Genomic DNA, 23,864 nt, shown 5'->3' with positions numbered 1-23,864 from the left:
ACCATATGTCTGAACTGCTGGTGATTAACAGACCTGTACCCTTTTGAGTTTGCCTCTTCTTGACACTGGACAAAAGAGGTGTCCCCAAAACAGGTAAAATCTACATCTACATGATTACTCTGCAATTCACATTTAAGTGCTTGGCAGAGGGTTCATTGAACCATAATCATATTATCTCTCTACCATTCCACTCCCGACCAGCGCACAGGAAAAACGAACACCTAAACCTTTCTGTTCAAGCTCTGATTTCTCTTATTTTATTTTGATGATCATTCCTACCTATGTAGGTTGGTTTAAACAAAATATTTTCATTCGGAAGAGAAAGTTGGTGACGGAAATTTCGTAAATAGATCTCGCCACGACGAAAAACATCTTTGCTTTAATGACTTCCATTCCAACTTGTGTATCATATCTGCCACACTCTCACCCCTATTACATGATAATACAAAACGAGCTGCCCTTTTTTGCACCCTTTTGATGTCCTCCGTCAATCTCACCTGGTAAGGATCCCACACCGCGGAGCAATATTGTAACAGAGGATGAATGAGTGTAGTGTAAGCTGTCTCTTTAGTGGACTTGTTGCACCTTCTAAGAGTCCTGCCAAAGAGTCCTGCCAATGAAACGCAACCTTTGACTCGTCTTCCCCACAATATTATCTATGTGGTCTTTCCAACTGAAGTTGTTCGTAATTTTTACACCCAGGTTGAATTGACAGCCTTGAGAATTGTACTATTTATTGAGTAATTGAATTCCAACGGATTTCTTTTGGAACTCATCTGGATCACCTCACACTTTTTGTTATTTAGCGTCAACTGCCATCTGCCACAACATACAGCAATCTTTTCTAAATCGCTTTGCAACTGATACTGGTCTTCGGATGACCTTACTAGACGGTAAATTACAGCATCATCTGCGATCAACCTAAGAGAACTGCTCAGATTGTCACCCAGGTCATTTATATAGATCAGGAACAGCAGAGGTCCCAGGATGCTTCCCTGTTGAATACCTGATGAGGAATGGTGTCAAAAGCTTTTGAGAAATCTAGAAATACGGAATCAACTTGAGATCCCCTGTCGATAGCGGCCATTACTTCGTGCGAATGAAGAGCTAGCTGTGTTGCGCAAGAATGATGTTTTCTGAAACCATGCTGATTATGTATTAATAGATTGTTCCCTTCGAGGTGATTCATAATGTTTGAATACAGTATATGCTCCAAAATCCTACTGCAAACCGACGTCAATGATATAGGTCTGTAGTTCGATGGATTACTCCCATTACCCTTCTTAAACACTGGTGTGACCTGCGCAATTTTCCAATCTTTAGGTACAGATCTATCGGTGAGCGAGCAGTTGTACATGATTGCTAACAAGGGGATGGCCTCAGACACGGCAACCGATGTGGCCCATATTTGGCAGGTCACTTGTGTACAACCCAAAACGAAGGAATCTAAGATATTTTTGGTTAAAACCCCTGTGTTTTTGGGAAAATCACCCCTAAAGGTTATGGCGAGCAATCGATTCAAAATTGGTGGGATTGATAGATAATTGTAAATTGCACGAATGACATGTGACATCTGCAACAACCAAACTCAACGATAAAAAAAAAAGTAACTGGCTGGGAATCGGAGAACCCAGCTTCAAATCTAGAAGAAACCTAGCAGATGTTCTTCTTTTCGTTTGTATTTTTCCATATATCAATTGATGGGGATAGGAGGGTTAATAAGATAAATAAATCAATAAGGAATGGTAATAATAAGTTAGGCAAATAAGTTTCTCAAACCTCTTGGGATTGTAAACAGCTAAAATGTTACTCCAGGTCACTTTACAATGGATTTTCCAGTCACTGTTACGTGTCCTTACTCTTCTTCGAACAACTAGATGGATGGTACTTGTCATATAAATATTCGAAATAAATATACTCATGGCACCAAGAACATCTAATGAATGCAATCTTTCGACAGCTACACTGTTCCTTCCAAATAGTCGGCAGAAAACAAACTTGGTTTACATTTTAAAATATGCCTTTTTCAGGAATTAATTTTGATGCCCACCATGCATATGATATTGCCGGATATCGGTGCTGAAAGTTGATTATGAATTATGCTGTGAATAGTTATTGCATCCGTGTGGTTGTGCAATTCCCGCTGGGCTTCCAGAAGCACAATGCAATTTTGAAGCCTGGGAATAAAGTTTTTGACCTGGCGATAGAAATAAACATCACACGGTTGGCACACAAATGTGCAGTTTGGCGGTATTACTTCTACTGCGGACGTTGGCTGACCCTCGCCACCTATAAACATTTGTATTGTAGTATTAATTTATCCACTGCAGGAAACCAATATTAGGCAAAACTTGTTATCAGAAACGTATTGTTTTAAAACATTCTCAAGAAAGCTTCTGCAAATTGCATTCGTCAGTTTCCCGGATTTGGAGCAAGTAATGTAAACTTTTTTCATGAGTCGGTTAAACGATTGACCTCTTCTATAACCCAAGGACCAAATGTACATTCATTTCTTGTAAACACAGGAAAACCTTAGGCAACACTTTTCCAGAGGCTGTGATGGCATATTGCGCTGGGTACGAATGTGTTAGTTTGTTTTTACTACCAACTGCGACAAGGGTTTGTTTTTCTTCCTTATGCGATAACGTGCGTCGAATATTCACCCGATGCTCGCATCTTGTTTGATCAGTGTTGATCACGTAATCAAGAATAAAACCGTTCATAAGTGACGCTGTTTGCATGCTGAAAAGTGCCTCCACTTCCTGTATATGTTCTATATTTTGTTCCTCCTTATGAGAGACGTATTTAGTGGTGTGCCATTGACGAATTTTATACGCCGACTTGAAATTTCTTTCCCAAGATAATGATGCAGCAAACATAAAATACTTGTTGGCTGTATATTGAAACGCTGCACCTGCAACCCACTCCTGAAGTATTCTCGCTGTTACATTCTCGTTAGGACAATGAGATTCGATAAATCAGTCGTATGTCCACTTATTTATCGCCTGGTATTTGTTGTACCTTCTCCCTCCTTTAACGATATAGTTTCCCACAATTTCAAGCCTGTCATCCTTTTCAGGTCTGTTGTTGCTAAATTCTTTTGCAGTCTTTGTAAGTTCCAATTTGGATGATTCCTGACCAATGCTACCGCCTTTACTTTTATTTCAAGGGGTATATCGCCGTAGTTCAATTGCCTGCACACTGTTCGTAATACTTATCGGGAACAAATGAAGAACATGTTCCCAGTGACATGGAGATTTCCAGAGTGTTTTGACCATTTTGCGATTCATTAGTTGGGATATCTTTCACTGGTTCATCTTCTGCTTCGTCTCGATGGTATAGTACTTCAGTATCAACAGAAGTCATTTCGTTCGTCAGCTCCAAAAATCGGTCAACGATAGCCTCTCCTATCAATCTGGAATGCCGAGAAACAGAACTGCCTGCTTCCGATAGTGCATTGATAATGCATCTGTATTGCAACACTTTTACAAGCCGAAACACAGCGTCGGTAACTTCCCGCTTGCCATCATCTGTGAAAGGCTCCCAACTACATATTACAGCACTAGTCGAAGGGTGTACAGCCTCCATTATTCAGATTATGCACCTGGAAGATACGGCACAACAAACAAAACTAGTTACTATGGTATAAAGAGACGAGCTAATTACTACAAACTACATACAGCACTCGTCATATGTTACTTATGGAAGAACATGTATTCATTCACAAAACGTATTTCATTCGGTGCATTAATGATGGAAAAATCACTACATGTATCCCCGAGGTTCGCGGCAGCCTAATGACGGGAAACAGCTCTTTCTGATTGACTTCTTTAAGGCTTGTGCTGGACACCTGCAGTCTTCCAGGTTGGTTATCTGTGATCCCTCATGAGGAATTGTTCAAATGTGTGTGAAATCTTATGGGACTTAACTGGTAAGGTCATCAGTCCCTAAGCTTACACACTATTTAACCTAAATTATTCTAAGGACAAACACACACACACATGCCTGAGGGAGGACTCGAACCTCCGCCGGGACCAGCCGCACAGTCCACGACTGCAGCACCCGAGACCACTCTGCTAATCCCGCGTGGCATGAGGAATTTGTAGCATTCTTACTCAGAGTTGTTTTCACGTGACAAGGCTTAAAAGTTTAATACTTTACTAACTCACGACGTTTGGGAAATTAGTTTGTGTACCTTATTAATATCATTCATTATTGATTTACTTGCCTTATTAACCCTCCCAACCCATTCAATTGAGATATGGAAAAATACAAACCAAAAGAATAACATCCGCGAGGTTTCTTCGAGTTTTGAGCCAGGGTTTTCCTATTCCCAGCCAGTTACCTTTTTTAAATCTCATTTTGTTCATTTTCGTTCATTATATCTGCTCGAGGCATATGTCGCAAGACAACCGTTTCAGTTCGTCGTTGATCCATTAACTCAGTTTTTTTTTTTTTTTTTTTTTTTTTTTTTGCAGAGGGCAGCTAACCCTCTGACCAAACACCCTGAGTTACCGTGCCGGCGATACCTTGGCCGTTGCGCTATCGGCGCTGTCGGCAAAAAGCATTTACCATGTGGGTACATAAGCGGCAGTTGTAAAAGTTTCTTTCCTCAATTTCTGGAAAAGTTTGCATTTGCGGACCCCATACCTGATGATGAAAAATTCTCTGTTTACAATTATCTATCGATCCCTCCAATTTTGTGTCGATTGCTCATTATAAACTTTAGGGGTGATTTTCTCAAAATTGCGGTGGTGTTGACCCAAAATATCTTGGAGTCCTTTGTTTTAGGTTGTACACAAGCAAACTGCCAAATTAGAGCCAAATCTGTTGGCCGTCTGAGGCCTTCCCCTTGTAAGTAGGGAGCTATTGTATCAGTGTGATCTGAAAGGAACCTAATCGGTATACAATCCGGACCTGAAGACTTGCCCGTATCAAGCGATTTGAGTTGCTTCGCAACCCCTAAGGTATCTACTTCTAAGAAACTCATGCTAGCAGCTGTTCGTGTTTCAAATTCTGGAATATTCCATTTGTCTTCCCTGGTGAAGGAATTTCGGAAAACTGCGTTCAATAACTCCGCTTTAGCGGCACAGTTGTCGGTAACAGTACCATCAGCACTACGCAGCGAAGGTATTGACTGCATCTTGCCACTTGGGTACTTTACATACGACCAGAATTTCTTCAGATTTTCTACCAAGTTTCAAGACAATATTTCGTTGTGGAACCTATTAAAGGCATCTCGCATTGAAGTCCGTGCCAAATTTCACGCGTCTGTAAATTTTAGCCAATCTCCGGGAGTTCGCGTTCTTCTGAACTTTGTATGCTTTTTCTGTTGCCTCTGCAACAGCGTTCGGACCTGTTTTGTGTACCATGGGGGATCAGTTTCATCTCTTACCAAGTTATGAGGTACGAATCTCTCAATTGCTGTTTCTACTGTATCTTTGAATTTGAGCCACATTTCTTCTACATTTGCATAGTCAGTTCGGAAGGAATGGAGATTTCTCTTAGGAAGGCCTCTAGTAACACTTTATCCGCTTTTTTAAATAAAATTATTTTGTGTTTGTTTCTGGTAGATTTGGAAGAAACGGTATTGAGCCTAGCTATAACGACCTTGTGATCCTAATTCCTGTATCAGTCATGATGCTCTCTATTCGCTCTGGATTGTTTGTGGCTAAGAGGTCAAGTGTGTTTTCGCAACCATTTACAATTCGCGTGGGTTCATGGACTAACTGCTTGAAATAATTTTCAGAAAAAGCATTTAGGACAATCTCGGAGGATGTCTTCTGCCTACCACCGGTTTTGAACAAGTATTTTTGCCAACATGCTGAGGGAAGGTTGAAGTCCCCACAAACTATAACCATATGAGTGGGGTATTTATTTGTTACGAGACTCAAATTTTCTCTTAACTGTTCAGCAACTATATCATTGGAGTCTGGGGGTCGGTAGAAGGAGCCAATTATTAACTTAGTTCGGCTGTTAAGTATAACCTCCACCCATACCAATTCGTACAGAGTATCTACTTCGACTTCACTACAAAATAAATCACTACTGACAGACACAAACACTCCACCACCAATTCTGCCTAATCTATCTTTTCTGAACACCGTCTGAGACTTCGTAAAAATTTCTGCGGAACTTATTTCAGGCTTTAGCCAGCTTTCTGTACCTATAACGATTTCAACTTCTGTGGTTTCTATTAGCACTTGAAGCTCAGGGGCTTTCCCAGCACAACTACAAGAATTTACAACTACAGTTCTGACTGTTCCTTGAGCCAAGCATTTCCTGTATTTTCCATGCACCGTTTGAGATTGCAGCCCATCCCGTACTTTACAAAGGTCTTCTAACCTAAAAAACCGCCCAGTCCACACCACAAAGCCTCTGCTACCCATGTGGCCACCAGCTGAGTGTAGTGAACTCCTGACCCATTCAGTGGAACCTGAAACCCCGCCACCCTATGGCGCAAGTCAAGGAATCTGCAGCCAACATGGTCGCAAAACCGTCTGAGCCTCTGATTCAGACCCTCCACCCTGCTCTGCACCAAAGGTCCACAGTCGGTTCTGTCAACGATGCTGCAGATGGTGAGCTCTGTCTTCATCTCGTAAGCAAGACCGGCAGCCTTCACCAAATCAGATAGCCGCTGGAGTCCAGAGAGAATTTCTTCAGATCCAAAGCAACACACGTCATTAGTGCCGACATGTGCCACTACCTGCAGCTGGCTGCACCCTGTGGTCTTCATGGCATACGGAAGGACCCTTTCCACATCAGGAATGACTCTACCCGGAATGCACACAGAGTGCACACTGGATTTCTTCCCCTCCTTAGCCACCATATCCCTAAGGGGCCCCATTAAGCGCCTAATATTGGAGCTCCCAACTACCAATAATCTCACCCTCTGTAATGAGTCCCATTGCCTCAGTTTCACTTTCAGTGAAAGAACCTCACACTTGTTGGTTAGGGGAATCAGTGGAACACTGAGTTCTCCCTGGTCCCCATCCACCCTATACAGGACACCTAGATCTACCATGGACATGCCACTCACGGTCATGTGAACAAGTAATCACAGATCTTGTACTTTCTGCAGAGGAGACAGGATCCACAAGAGAGGACAGTACTTGAGGTACCTCTGGTACAGGTATTACAGGTACACAAGTCTCCAGAGTTCTTCCAACTCACCAAATCATACCTGATGTCAATTGTCTGACAGTAATCACGGTGATTTCTTGCTGCTTACAAACTTCAATTTACTCATCTTGTGTTTGAGAACAGTGTGGCTGCATTTTGGCTGGTGCAATGTATTACAAGGCAGTGAACAAATAACTTTAAATCAAGCCTGTTGATTATCTTTTAATCTGTGTTGAGCTAAAAAGTTGCTAATTCCCTATAAGAATTGAAGCAAATACACAAAACAAATTCATAATAAGGCAACACAAAATCCCATTCTAAAAGTTTCCTAAAATGTTTTGTGGTTAATTATAGTTGTTAGAAAACTGGAGAAAAAATTGAGTTTATGAAAAATGCTGATAATGTGCAGGCCTACTTCTCTTTAAGGGAAAGCTAGATGTAATACAATGTATTAATTAGAAAATCTGCTATAATAACCTAATCACAAATGCCAATTTTCTACAAATTACTCATAGATTATGTAAAGGACATTGGTAGCTTCCAACAATTCTCAAAAATGCACATTTATTTTTGTTGATATACAATGAAATTCCGGGGTGATGTATTCTTTGGCTGAACTGTGAACTGAAAATGCTGAACTCCTATGAAATAAATTATGTATCCAACATATTCGTATTGGTAACTTACAAAAATATAATTTCCAAAAAATCTCAAAAATAACCAATTTCTCACATAATTGTTCAATGAAATTAGAGAACAATTGTTCTGAACAAAGACAGGCCTACTGTTCTCAAAAATTTTAAAAGAGCACAATTAAGTTTAAGCCTATAACTGAAGATATGAGTTTATTGCGGCACTTGCAAACATAAGAAATTTCACGATATGTAACAATACAAATGGGTATTGATACAATCAATGAAACATTATGCAGAAGCAATGCAAACAGTAAAAATGCAAATCTAGAACTTCAAATCGGACCACGAGTCTTGTATGCCTTGGTACACATGGTCTCACACAAAGGAAACTTCCAAAGTTGGCTTTTATATGTAAGTAGACATGCCTACTGCACAGATTTTTCACTTATCTGATTCTGTGCACACTTCTACACTGACATGCTGAAGAAGAACTGTGCACAATGAGTTTATATCAGTCAAAATTGCTAAAATGTCAGCTCCCACAAAGCATGTCTTCTGCCTGTTGCAGCTAACAATGCTAACAGTATTGGAGGGTACACTATTACTAGTTTTACTCCCCATTCGTCACGTGAAAACAATGCTGTTACCATGGCTAGATCTTCCATTCACTTTGCCACATAGTGCAAAGAATATATGTAAGAAACAGCAAAATTAAAAACAGCTGTACAGCTTTTGCTGAGACTTTAAACAAGTATAGTCATGAAACACCAAACATGGAACAGACATGAAACTTATTACGCAGAGCAATGACAACAGAGAGCTAACATTACAACAGAAATTTGATATACAAAAAGGTCCTTGAATAAGAAAGTAATGAATAATCAGATTAGTGTTAGTAATGAGGTAGTGATATTGTAAGCTACTAAAACAAAACAGAGAGATAAAAGAAAGTCATACCCAGCTACCAAATAACAACCACCCCTCCCCCTCACCTCCCACATCAATGATACTTCCACCATTATACTGGGCCCAGCAGAATGAATAGCAGCATGTGAGTCACATAATACAGTGTTTTTGTCATGCCTCCATGAAATAAGTATGCGTGCACTGCTCTGTGGAAGGGTGGACATTTGTAATTGTAGTCTTGTAGGGATCAGAGCACTGAGCACACGTACCACTGAGGTGTATTTAAAAAATAACATGTTTACCATCACAGTGCAGTAACTCTTTTGTCGCCATTTTGAGGTGAAATGACATGACAAAATTCTGGATCATTGGATGGTTGTACAGTGAGTGCAACAATTTATGATTACTGTAACTAGTAGAAGAAGAAAATTCCAGGGCAATGAAGAACACAGAGGACCACGGTAATAGTGGAGAAGACAAGTCAAGGACTCACCTGAAGGCCTCACCATTCTGCTGCCAGACACACCTCGGTGCCAACAATGCCAGATTGTTCCTTGCACTACAATCCAAAAAATAACAGGTTGTACAGAAACTAAACAAACAAGATAAAGTTGTAGAACTAACCTTCGCCTGAAAATTTAATTACTGATGGCAGATGATGTCCTTTTTCATGTAGACACTGGTGTAAATAAACAGAGCTACAGGTATTGTGTGCCACATAATCCTCAACGGCTGCATGAGAAACCCCTGCACTGTGAATGTGTGACTGTGTAGTGCAGCATGGCTTTGTTTGGCATCACCAGTCCATATTTTGATAAGGATCTTTATGGTCCTACAGTACAGGTTACTAGTGGTGGCTGGTTAGGTTGAACAATTACATTTGATTCCAACAGGTAGGGGCAACATCTCATATGACCCGTCCATCCATGAATGTCTAGTGGTGTCATTTTCCTGGTTTTCCAATTTGGAAACGTTCATTGGCAAGCACGATCACTCAATTTGAGTGCCCCTGACTTGTTGTGGGGGAATACTTCAAGAATTGAGTGTGTTCTACCCACCTCATATGGTGGCTGAACTGAGCAAAAGGAATGGAATGGAATGGCAATCATCTGTGTGGTGCTCTACTGAAAACCAAGTAAGGGTATATATGATTTATAATGGCATATAGTGTTCTTTGTTTTCAATGTGTGCTTAAGTAAATTTTTCAATTTACTGAAAGTTTCTGTCCTTTTTATATCCTGATATTCATTTTGCCACACCCTATATAAGTACCAAACACTTGCGTATTGAAGAGGATTACAATGTGAGGAAATATTGAAACATAGAGAATAGGAGAAAAGAGAAGATTGGAAGAGGCTTTGTGAATGACCTGTGAAAGTAGAATTCAGGAGGAAGAACAAGAAAAATTGATTGCTCCCACCCAAATTCCCCCTCTTTTTTCAGTTCCTACCCCCACCACAGAACAACAACAAACTAATTAAAATTGAACTGCATATAACCACCAAAACATAGGAAAAAGGCAATAGAAGAACATATTGCAGGAAGTAAACACAAAGATTATAAACCTGTTTTTAAAAATACACTTGTGAGAATGTGAAGTGTATATAGGAAAGTGTGCAAAAAATTCATAGGTAAGACATTCTGGACTGTACAGGAAAACATAGTTCCACAAAGGCACATGAGGAAAAAAAAAACCATATGAATTTGTAAGTGGAACCAAAAACTGTTAAAACCCAGTAAGATCTGAGCACCAAAAAGATGTTTTCAATCAGACAACAGCAAAACATCGTATAATATAGAAACACATTTAGCACTATTTTATGGCTCTAAGCACTATGATACTTAACAACACTACTTTATCCCATATCCTTTACATACATATATTAGGAATCAAAATATGTATGACATACTTCTGGGGATACTTTGAAATAAAATCACATCATTAAAATTACATCAACCAAGCAAAATTGCTTATATAATAAGAAGATGCTAACAATCAATTAAATGATTAAGATATGGCAGAACATGTACACTATAAACAGTATGCTGTGTCATCTGTACCTTGATTCGCTTTCCAAGAAGGGATGCTTCTCCACGAGGTGTAGGCCTACTGAGTGTCTTTGTCAATGAATTAAAAGTTCCTGTGAAGTAAAATCTGTCTGGTCCTTCACATGACCACTTCGTTACTGGCACAGTCAAATTGTTACTGTACACCACACAGCATTTTCCAACAACATTTTGAAAAGGCACTATGCACTCTATAACAAACACGCAAAAGGTGAACAGTACACACACAAAAATTCACATGTATCTATGTAAAAATGAACATAAAAACAGCACACTAATAATTAGATAATAATAAACACTCAAGCAGTAATCAAGAATGGGATGAACTTGTGTTCTGAATGTGGTCTCATTTACAGATTAACCTCGCATTCCCTACTACCATCATTACATGCTCGATCCATTTCATATCTGTTTGTTACATTATATTATATATTTTATCTATGTTAACTAATTAATGGAAAATCTCATATAAAGATGTGAAACAATTACTAACAAAGAGATAGAGGGGCTGGCCAGTACTTACCTCAGCTCAGTACAGCCGATAGAAACACATAAAACATCCTTTCATCCCGCCATCCCCCTGGACTGAACCTACGTTAAACAACCTCACTCCCATTTACTTTTCAGTCTTCTCCTCTTTCCCTTTCCTCTTTAGCCATTCATGCATCTTTTCATCCTACATCTTTATACTATACACCTCTTTACTTCTGTATGCATCCTCTTTGGTTTGAAGCTGGCACAGTACCTACAGTAGAATATCTTTGGCTTCCCTCTGACAACCATGCCTCCATCCTTGCTACCCTCCCTGTTTTCCTTTCCCTGTTGCTTCATAACCTGGGTTGTGAGTAACTAAATCCACTTTCCCTTCTTTCCCCTCTCTCCTCCCTGATGAAGGAACATTTATTCCGAAAGCTAGGAACTTAAATTTTCGTTGTTTTTTGTGTTTCTATTGGCTGTACTGAGCTGAGGTAAGTACTGGCCAGCCCCTCTATCTCTTTGTTAGTAATTTAATCTATGTTACTGTGTCAAACAGCACACAACTAAATGCTGTGTCCAAACATTATGAGATTGTTTTTCCTGCTCATCTGCATTAACTTGCATTTTTCTACATTTAGAGCAACCTGCCAGTCATCACACAACTAGAAATGTTGACCAAGTCATTTTGTATTCTCCTACAGTCACACAACAATAACAACACCTTCCCGCATACCACAGCATCAACGATAAACATACGTAGATTAGTGCTCGCTCTTCAGGTCATTAGATTGTTTATGTATGTAGTAACTAACAGCAGTCCTATCACACTTTCCCAGGGCAGTCCCAACAATACCCTCATCTCTGATGAACTCGCCATCGAGGACAATGTACCATTTCGATTACTTGAGATACCTTCGAGCTACTCACATAGCTGGAAAGCGATTCTGTAAGCTTGTATCTCCATTAAAAATCTGCTGTGCGGCATCATGTCAATTTTTTTTGGAAATCTTAGGACATGGAATCCCCTCATCACTCTTCATCCTCCATAGGACATTGTACAAGAAAATGGTGAGCTGCGTTTCACATGAGTAATGCTTTCTAAAACCATGCTGATTTGTTGACAGAAGCTTTTCCATCCCTGGAAATTTATTATATTCAAACTGAGGATATATTTAAAAATTCTGCATCAAACCAGTCTTAATTAATTTTGCGAGTCTCTTATTTTACACTTCTTTTATAAAATAGTCACGTGCACCTTTTGCAGTCACTGGAACTTGCTACTGGATGAAAGATTTCTGATAAATGCAAGCTAAGTAAGAGGCCAGAGTGAAAGAGTACTTTCTGTAAAATCAAACTGTAGTTCCATCTTTCAGTCCTTCTCCACAACAGGGACACTTATTTCTATACTTTTCAAACAAGTGTCTGTATGAGGGTCATATGAAGATATGTCTGTCTGATCCTTCTGTGTGAATGATTTCTTAACTGCAAAATTTTAAACTTTGGCTTTCCTTTTGTTGTCTTCTACTGCCACACCATACTCGATAAGTGACCGGATATATACCTTCGACCTTCTTAGCAATTTTACGTAAGACTGTAATTTTCTCGGGTGCTTGGCAACATCTTTTGCTGAGCTACGATGGTAGTAGTTGTCTGCAACCTGCACTAATCTTTTTAACATATGTGTGTATTTTTTCTAAATTTTGCCTATTGTCACCTTTGAACTGAGAGCACAACAGTCTGTTTTGTCAGCAGTTTCTGAACATCATCATTAAACCACAGTGGGTCTTTTCTTTCCTTAATCCATTTACTTGGTACATAATTCTCCAGAGCAAGATTTGCAATCTGTTTAAACTCAAGATTTGCAATCTGTTTAAACTCCATCCATAATTCCTCTGTATCTGTCACACTGGAACTAAATGGTGTCCTTTCATTTTCTGAGTTTGGGCACTAACAACTGCTTACCTGCTCTTTCTAGCCAGAATACACTCCTCGTTTTCTTAATGGATTTATTAACTTCAGTAACCCTCATTCGTATGATGGCTTAGAGGCCACTAATCCCTCTCTCAGTACTGACACTCTCCATACAGACATGCCTGTTTGAAGCTACAAGGTCTAAAGTATTTACATTGCATGTATACTGTTGAACTAGCTGCTCAAGACAGTTTTCAGAAAATGACTCATTCTGAGATAATACATTAAGACTTCGTTACCAAGGAATCCCCAATCCAGTTACAAATTTCATTTGACATCCTGTGTGATCACATTTTCATAATAAGCACTGGTGTGGTACACTGTTTGGACGTAAAGAAATACTACACTGAAGAGCCAAACAAACTGGTGAACCTGCCTAATATTATGTAGGGCCTCCACAAGCACACAGAAGTGCCACGGCAAGACATGCCATGAACTTGACTAATCTCTGAAGTAGTGCTACAGGGAACTGACACCACAAATCCTACAGGGCTGTCCATAAATCCGTAAGAGTACAAGCAGGTGGAGGTCTCTTCTCAACACCACGTTGCAAGGCATCCCAAATAGGCTCAATAATGTTCATGTCTGGGGAGTTAGGCAGCCAGTAGAAGTGTTTAAACTCAGAAGAATGTTCCCAGAGCCATTCTGTAGCAATCTGGACAGTGAGGGTGTCGCATTCTTCTGCAGGAATTGCCCAAGTCTGTCAGAATGTACAATGAACATGAATGTATGCAGGTGATCAGATAGGATCGTATGCTTACATATGTGTCACCTGTCAGAGTCATATCTATACATGTCAGGGATCCCATATCACTCCATCTGAACATTCCCCACACCATGACAAAGCCTCCACCAGCTGGAACAGTCCCCTGGTGATGTGTAGGGTCCATGAATTCATGAGGGTGTCTCCATACGCATACACATCCATCCACATGATACAATCTGAAACGAGACTCGTCCAACCAGACAACATGTTTCCAATCATCAACAGTCCAATTGTGATATAGACGGGCCCAGGCGAGGCATAAGGATTCATGTCGTGCAGTCATAAAGGATACATGAGCGGGACTTCAGCTGCGAAATCCTTTATCAATGATGTTTTGTTGAATGGTTTGCACACTGACAGTTGTTGATGGCCCAGCATTGAAATCTGCACCAATTTGCAGAAGGGTTGCATTTCTGTCACATTGACCAATTCCCTTCAGTCATCATTGGTCCTATCCTTGCAGGATCTTTTTCCAGCAGCAGCAATCTTGGAGAATTGATGTTTTACCAGAGTCCTGATATTCATGGTACATTCATGAAATGGTCGTATGGGAGAATCCCCACTCATTGCTACCTTGGAGATGCTGTGTCCCATTGATATTGCACCCACTATAGCACCACATTCAAACTCACTTAAATCTTGATAACTTGCCTTTGTAGGAACAGTAACCAATCTAACAACTGTGCCAGACTCTTACTGTCTTATATAGGTTTTGCCTACTGCAGTGTCATATTCTGCCTGTTTACAAATCTCTGTATTTGAAAACACATGTCTATACCAGTTTCTTTGTTGCTTCAGTGTACATCCCTCTCATAGCTTGAGCTATGGTTTTGAGGATGCCACATGAAAGATCATGGATTGAATCTTGTATAGCAATGTTTTTGGAATTTGTACCTATGCAATGCAGGTGGTGTTTCTCTTTGAGCTACCTCATTATGTTTGAGTTCAGAATATGTCTGAGATTCCATATCAGATGGATGTCAGAGATAGTGGAGACTAGTTTTTGTGGATTACTTCTGCTACCCTCCTCTAGACAAGTGTGGCCTGTGCGCTCTACCAACCACTGGGCCCAATTTTTTGTTGGAGAGGTCTACAGCATATTATGGCTGACATAGGCGAAAACTCAGCTACAAATTATACATAGGATCTCACTGGGCTTCCATTGGACTGTCTGATCTAATTCACTCTACATGATTTCGTTTGTTTCTCAATGGAAGTGACAGTAATATCTGCAACATTCTTTTTTCATTAGTTTTTCCACATTTGGATGATGCTGATTCTGCAACTGTTGTTCAAATCTTTCCAGTTGCTTAATTGAAACATTGTTGTTGTTGTTGTTGTTGTTGTGCTCTTCAGTCCTGAGACTGCTTTAATGCAGCTCTCCATGCTACTCTATCCTGTGCAAGTTTCTTCATCTCCAAGTACCTACCACAACCTCCATCCTAAATCAGCTTAGTGTATTCATCTCTTGGTCTCCCTCTATGATTTTTACCCTCCAGGCTGCCCTCCAATACTAAATTGGTGATCCCTTGATGCCTCAGAATGTGTCCTATCAACCGATCCCTTCTTCTAGTCAAGTTGTGCTACAAACTCCTCTTCTCCCCAATTCAATTCAATACCACCTCATTAGCTATGTGATCTACCCATCTAATCTTCAGCATTCTTCTGTACCATCACATTTTGAAAGCTTCTATTCTCTTCATGTCCAAACTATTTATCGTCCATGTTTCACTTCCATACAAATACTTTCAGAAACAACTTCCTGACACTTAAATCTATACTCGATGTTAACAAATTTCTCGTTTTCAGAAATGCTTTCCTTCCATTGCCAGTCTACATTTTATATCCTCTCTACTTCGACCATCATCAGTTATTTTGCTCCCCAAATAGCAAAACTCCTTTATTACTTTAAGTGCCTCATTTCCTAATCTAATTCCCTCAGCATCACCCAACTTAATGCGACTACATTCCATTATCCTCGTTTTGCTTTTGTTCATGTTTATCTTATATCCTCCTTTCAAGGCTCTGTCCATTCCGTTCAACTACTCTTCCAAGTCTTACTCCCTTCCCAACCACTGCTTCCCTTTCATGTCTCTCGACTCTAATAACTGCCATCTGGTTTCTGTACAAATTGTAAATAGCCTTTCGCTCCCTGTATTTTACCACTGCCACCTTCAGAATTTGAAAGAGAGTATTCCAATCAACATTGTCAAAAGCTTTCTCTAAGTCTACAAATGCTAGAAATGTAGGTTTGCCCTTCCTTAATCTAGCTTCTAAGGTAAGTCGTAGGGACAGTATTGCCTCATGTGTTCCAATATATCTACAGAATCCAAACTGATATTCCCCGAGGTTGGCTTCTAACAGTTTCTCCATTCGTCTGTAAAGAATTCATGTTAGTATTTTGCAGCTGTGGCTTATTAAGCTGATAGTTCAGTAATTTTCACATCTGTCAACACCTGCTATCTTTGGGATTGGAATTTTTATATTCTTCTTGAAGTCTGAGGGTATTTCGCCTGTCTTGTACATCTTGCTCACCAGATGGTAGAGTTTTGTCAGGACTCGCTCTCCCATGGCTGTCAGTAATTCTAATGTAATGTTGTCTAATCCTGGGGCCCTGTTTCGACTCATGTCTTTCAGTGCTCTATCAAACTCTTCATGCAGTGTCATATCCTCCCATTTCAGCTTCATCTACATCCTCTTCCATTTCCATAATATTGTCCTCAAGTACATCACCCTTGTATAGACCCCCTATATACTCCTTCCACCTTTCTGCTTTCCCTTCTTTGCTTAGAATTGTGTTTCCATCTCAGCTCTTGATAATCATACAAGTGGTTCTCTTTTCTCCAAAGGTCTCTTTAATTTTCCTGTAGTCAGTATCTATCTTACCCCTAGTGAGATAAGTCTCTACATTCTTACATTTTTTTTTGTCCTCTAGCCTCCCCTGTTTAGCCATTTTGCACTTCCTGTTGATCTCATTTTTGAGACGTTTGTATTCCTTTTTGCCTGCCTCATTTACTGCATTTTTATATTTTCTCCTTTCATGAATAAAATTCAATATTTCTTCTATATTAAAAACAAAGATTCCAAGACTTACCAAGCGGGAAAGCGCTGGCAGACAGGCACAATGAACAAAACACACAAACACACACACAGAATTACTAGCTTTCACAACCGATGGTTGCTTCTTCAGGAAAGAGGGAAGGAGAAGGAAAGACGAAGGAAGTGGGTTTTAAGGGAGAGGGTGGAGTCATTCAAGACTTACCAAGCGGGAAAGCGCTGGCAGACAGGCACAATGAACAAAACACACAAACAGGATTTCTACTAGCCCTCGTCTTTTTACCTACTTGACCCTCTGCTGCCTTCACTACTTCATCCCTCAAAGCTACCCATTCTTCTTCTTCTTCTGTATTTCTTTCCCCCATTCCTGTCAATTATTCCCTTATGTTCTCCCTGAAACTCTGTACAACTTCTAGTTTACTCAGTTTATCCATGTCCCATCTCCTTAAATTCCCACCTTTTTGCAGTTTCTTCAGTTTTAATCTACAGTTCATAACCAATAGGTTGTGGTCAGAGTCCACATCTGCCCCTGGAAATGTCTTACAATTTAAAACCTGGTTCCTAAATCTCTGTCTTACCTTTATATAATATATCTGATACCTCATAGTATCGCCAGGCTTCTTCCATGTATACAACCTTCTTTCATGATTCTTGAACCAAGTGTTAGCTATGATTAAGTTATGCTCTGTGCAAAATTCTACCAGGCGGCTTCCTCTTTCATTCCTTAGCCCCAATCCACATTCACCTACAATGTTTCCTTCTCTTCCTTTTCCTACTGTCGAATTACAGTCACCCATGACTATTAAATTTTCATCTCCCTTCACTATCTGAATAATTGCTTTTATCTCATCATACATTTCATCAGTTTCTTCGTCATCTGCAGAGCTAGTTGGCATATAAATTTGTACCACTGTAGTACGTGTGGGCTTCGTGTCTATCTTGGCCACAATAATAAGTTCACCATGCTGTTTGTAGTAGCTTACCGACAGTCCTATTTTTTAAATTCATTATTAAACCTACTCCTGCATTACCCCTATTTGATTTTGTATTTATAAACCTGTATTCACCTGACCAAAAGTTCCTCCGAACTTCACTAATTCATACTATATCTAACTTTAACCTATCCATTTCCCTTTTTAAATTTTCTGACCTACCTGCCCAATTACAAGATCTGACATTCTACACTCTGATCCGTAGAAAGCCAGTTTTCTGTGTCCTGATAACCATGTCCTCTTGAGTAGTCCCCACCCGGAGATCCGAATTGGGGAGTATTTAACCTCTGGAATATTTTACCCAAGAGGACGCCATCATGATTTAACCATACAGTAAAGCTGCATGCCCTCGGGAAAAATTATGGCTGTAGTTTCCCCTTGCTTTCAGCCGTTCGCAGTACCAGCACAGCAAGGCCGTTTTGGTTAATGTTACAAGGCCAGATCAGTCAATCATCCAGACTGTTGCCCGGCAACTACTGAAAAGGCCATAGATTGAAACATTATTAAGTCTGTACAAAGAATTTCAGCCTTTATATTAGGTCACTATCAAGTGTATCTGACACACATGATGCCACAGATATATAGATATTTTTAATAACATGAAAAAAAACAGTGCTTATGTATATACAGCACAGTGCAGAAAGAACATACAACATATGTTACACTGTAGAGATGCAACGTCAAATGATAAAATACAGTAGAAGTCTAGTGGATTCAAAGAAAAGTTTTGCACCCAACGATGTCAAATAAAAATGAGTGTGTCATAATTACAAAAACTGTACAATCTGATATCTTAAAATTGTTAACATTGTTTAGCTTAAAGGGAGTTATCAAATTTTTCAAATAAAATGCTAATAGTAAATTATAAAACACTAAAATCTAGTAGATTTTAGAAATGTTCATGCCCAGCAACATATTTATGCTCATTTGAATAACGTCAAGGAAAAGACTCTTAACAATCAATGCAGATTATGGAGCACCAATTTCCTGGCTATCTGCCTCCAAGTTGTTGAAAACTCCATTTAAATATACTCTGCTACAGCTAGTAGCAGTTGTTTGTTGTATGTTTGTAAACATACTTCTGTAAGCAATCAATGATGCATACGAGCTGTTCTTGAGCTCTCAGCAGTTCCCGGTGGTTCAAATTTTACTCATTGTGGATCATACCTTTAATCTCTATTTGGAAGCCTCATTAATTGCAAATATTTTACACTTTTATTAATTGCAAATAGTTACTTCCAGCTTTTCATTGAAAAACATGCAATTGTAACTCTGAAACATGTCAGAATATAACTCTTTTACACTAAAGCATGTCAACAGTTTTTCAGATTGTGCATTTTTTATAATTATGATATGCCCATGCCAGCCACTGTGGCCAAGTGGTTCTAGGCACTTCAGTCCAGAACCGTGCTGCTTCTAAGGTCACAGGTTTGAATCCTGCCTTGGGTATGGATGTGTGTGATGTCCTTAGGTTAGTTAGGTTTAAGTAGTTCTAAGTCTAGGGGACTAATGACCTCAGATGTCCCATAGTGCTTATAGCCATATGAACCATTTGATATGCCCATTATCCCATAATGCCATTGGGTGGACAACTTTTTTAAAAAAAGTATTTGACTTTTACAGTTTTATGATTCACTATTAGCATTTTACGTGAATTTATTAATAGTACCGAAGTATCTGATTGTACAGTTTCTGTACATACAAATTGCCCATTTCATTGGGCATGAAACTTCTCCTTTTTCTAATCATTTGACATTGCTTCTCTCTGCATTGTACTGTACATGTATAAGCACTGTCTGTCATTTCCTATTATAAAAAAATGGAAATACCCTTCATACACAGCTCGAAAAAATTAGTACTCCCCTGTGGAGGTTTTCAGTAAACTCAAGGTTTATTTTTATAACAGTGCACATGGGGTACATGAAAAGATAACGTTTACAGATCAATGGTACAATCAATCCTCATTTACCGGGTATCAACCCGTGCTGAAACGCTAATTTTAGTATGTGGTGTAGCCTCTATGGATGACAATGCATGTGCTGACTGTGGCATCCAGTAGATCATACAGATGGTTAATACTGTCATGGGATATGTTATGGCATACCTGCTTGGCCTGTTCAGGAAGTTCTGCAAGAGTTGTCGGTTGACAAGTTGCACGAGTCATTTCTTATCCAATTGTATCTCAAATGTGCTTGATTGTGCTGGCCAGGGAAGTTGCCACACATCTTGCAGAGCACATTGAGTTTCACAGGCAGTGTGTGGGTGAGCATAATCCTGTTGGAACAACACATCACCTTCCTGTCGCAAGAATGGCAAAAGAACAGGTCTAACATCAATCTGCACATACCGAAGACTAGGTAGTATCTCATCCAAAACCAGCAAAGGTGAACAAGAGTCATAGCTTGTTATACCTCAGACTATAAGTCTGGGGTGAGGCCAGTGTGTCTCAGATGAATGGACTCTACGTGACAGTGCTCGCCAGGTCTACATTGTACACACAAACAAACATCACTTGTGAGTAGCCACAATCTGCTGAAGACTACAGCATACTGTTCCATTTTCCAAGTGATCCTCTGACCCCCCCCTCCCTTCCCCCCCCCCCCCCCCCCCCTTCAAGTAAAGCCATGCACATCAGTACTCTAGGATGGATGGAAGACAGGCTAGAGGTGTATGTGCCCATTGTCCCACTGCTAATAACTTGTTTGCAACTGTTTTTGTTGATACATCTGCACTCACAAGCCTTCTTGTCTGTGCTGTGGCAGCTGTACAATCTGATGTAGCTGCCCTTATGATACAATGATCCTGGCGGGCTTCTGCACTGCATGGGTGTCCAGAACCTTGTCTACAGCTGTGACAATGTTCACTTGAACATTGATACCTGCATCAATGCATCACTGGTACTGCACATCCAACTTGTGTGGCAAATCGCTGATAGGACTATCCCACAACTTTGAAGCCCACAATCTGATCCATTTCAAACTCACTCAGTTGGCTGTAGCGAGCACAAGTGCATCTATATGGCATGGTTGCCTGCTTGCTTCACATGTTTGCACCACGTTGAGCCTGCTGGTTTTGAGTATTTCCTATTAAAAAGTAGGCATAGATTTCACTGTGGTAGCTATGACACTATGCTATCTGGTGGTGGATGACACTGTCACTATCATCACTACATCTACCACTGCCCAGGAGTCATATGCCATCATCTGATAAATAATGTCATCCTTCCGGGTGTACATTTTTTTCCCCCCTGTCAGTGTAATTGGAATTAATACAAGTGTAAAATGGTTTCAATGAATGAGGTATCCATGTCAAACATGAAGGTATGACCTCTAATGACTGAAACGCAAATCAGCGGGATCTATTTAGGGCTCTAATATAGCTTGGGTGCACTGTCAATTGCTCACAAAAGTACATTTACAAGCAACTAGCTACACCTTTAAGCTTATAGGATACCTTTAAAGCAAATTGTCAATAGCTTGGTGGCAGATAACTAAGAAATTGGTGCTCCATAATGTGCATGGCTCATTAAGCATCTTTTCCTTTGCCATTTTCATGTGAGTGTAAATTTCATACTGGGCATGAAACTTTTTCAAATCTACTTGACTTTTACTGTTTTATCACTTACTTTCATCATTTTATCCAGAAAATATGCAATGTAATTTTTAATAAAATATCACATACGTATTTTTAAGCTGAATCTTTTTAAGGTATCGGACTCAGCAGTTTTCACATTACTACATGCCCATTTTTCTTACGATGCCTTTAGATACAGCACTTTTTAAATCCACTTGACTCGTACTGTTTTTATCATATGATACTGCTTCTCTACAGCCCAACATACTTTATATATTCTTTCTGAACTGTACTGTACATATATAAGCATTGTACCTCATTACCTATTATTAAAAGAAACATCTATAGACCCATCATAGTATGTATTAACATTTGTTAGTTTCAGATACAACTGATAATGGCCTAATATAAAGGCTGAAACCGGTCTTGTGTGCTTGATAAAGTTTTAATAAACAACTGGAGCTGCTTTTCATTAATGTTTTATTTTCATGAATCTAAGATCCCATACATTCACAGGTATGCAGTACTTGTTTTGAGCACCTTGTAACATGTGCTTTAGAAGCCAACTTGTGACATAGAAGGAGGATCCTTCCCATTTGTTGTTTTTCTACTCCCAGTAAGAACTAAATTTTTTGCTGATTTTTATTTTATTTTCAAAAAATTTATCTAATGGTACATAAAATTTACATAAAAATCTCAACTAATTATTTACACTTAACTTCACTGGAATTTATTATTCAGATTCATATTTTGACTGTTCCAATTCCATTGATGTAATTGATCTTCATTAGGGTACTTCTAATTACAATTAATTGTATCTACAGTTCACGAGATGCATAAAATCTGTGAATCAACCAATATATTCAAGAAATGTGATCTACACTATTCAAAAGTTAAGCATTCCAAATTACCAGCAACTTATTTTAAATTACCCAAAACTAATTATCTTACATGCAATAATCAAACTTATAGACTGTTCAGAAAATAAAAGGCATAGATATAGTTTCTAGGCCCCTTTTTTTGTTTTCCAAATCTTTTACTTTCCAACCTGTCTATTCCCTATCCCTCCATCCCCTACCCTTCCCTCACATGCCAACCATGTATAATGCACTTGCCTTTTGCTCATATTAGTTCTTGTATGATGTTTTATCAGTAATCTCTGATTTGCTACTATCCTGTCTTCCATCTTTAAGCTCTCCAGTTTTAAAACTGTTTCGTGTAGGCCCCAACAGTCCGTCTTTCCTCCTCATCATGTCCAGTAAGTCTCCTCTGACCCGGGGTTTTGGGCAACTTTTCCATAGCTCTCCCCATTTCCTAAACCTCAACAGTCATTTTCCATCATCTCTTTCCCTTTTCCTTCCAACCCTTCTGTCAGAAGATGGAGCTGCAGGCTCTGGAAGCTTGCACATTTTCTTAACTTTCATATTGGCTTTCTCCTGCCACTGCCTGGTGAGTACATTTTTTTATCTATCCAATTATATTATAAAATTGGCAGTTCATGCATTGTAAGACCTACATTTGAGTGCACTGTTAGTGTTGACTCGTGCCACAAATATGTTGTTACAATGAAATAAATATCTTAGCTGCATACAGGCATTGACATAAGTCAACGGGGACAGTGGAAAATGTGTGCCCCGACTGGTACTCAAACCCGGGATCTCCTGCTTACATGGCAGACACTCTATCCATCTGAGCCTCCGAGGACACAGAGGATAATGCAACTACAGGGACACTGCTGGCACACCTCCCATGAGACCTACATTCCCAACTTATTGTCCCTCGCTATATTCATAGTGCCCCTGCCCATTATACTCATTACTCGTGGATTTATCGACGATTCCTGTAAGAGTTCGGGCACTGTTTGTGCATCTGCACAGAAGAAGATGGGCAAATGGCTGGTGAGCCTTAACTATATATATATATAACCTTAAAACAGCTTTCACCTCCCGCAACTACCCTCCAGACCTGGTACAGAAGCAAATAACCAGAGCCACTTCCTCATTCCCTCAAACCCAGAACCTCCCACAGAAGAACCACAAAAGTGCCCCGCTTGTGACAGGATACTATCCGGGACTGGATCAGACTGAATGTGGTTCTCCAGCAGGGATACAACTTCCTCAAATCCTCTTGGTTCATGCCTATGAAATCCCCAAACCACCTTCCCTACCTTCCTACCCTTGCAACCGCCCCCGGTGTAAAACCTGTCCTATGCACCTTCCCACCACCACCTACTCCAGTCCTGTAACCCGGAAGGTGTACACGATCAAAGGCAGAGCCACGTGTGAAAGCACCCACGTG

The 23,864-nt window shown here is 39.8% G+C and overlaps 1 protein-coding gene across 1 annotated transcript in view; it reads right to left on the bottom strand.

The window, feature by feature from the left end:
* LOC126293235 (DNA (cytosine-5)-methyltransferase 1-like) overlaps positions 1–23,864 on the bottom strand; it is a 161,671-nt gene that overhangs the window by 81,985 nt on the left and 55,822 nt on the right. The window contains exon 13 of the mRNA XM_049986355.1: positions 10,725–10,921. Coding sequence (XP_049842312.1) covers positions 10,725–10,921 — 197 coding nt within the window. The remainder of the gene's footprint in view (positions 1–10,724; positions 10,922–23,864) is intronic.

Source organism: Schistocerca gregaria, chromosome 10 (genome assembly GCF_023897955.1).
Source record: "Schistocerca gregaria isolate iqSchGreg1 chromosome 10, iqSchGreg1.2, whole genome shotgun sequence".
Classification (NCBI taxonomy): domain Eukaryota; kingdom Metazoa; phylum Arthropoda; class Insecta; order Orthoptera; family Acrididae; genus Schistocerca; species Schistocerca gregaria.
This window is presented reverse-complemented; position numbering and strand designations above follow the sequence as displayed.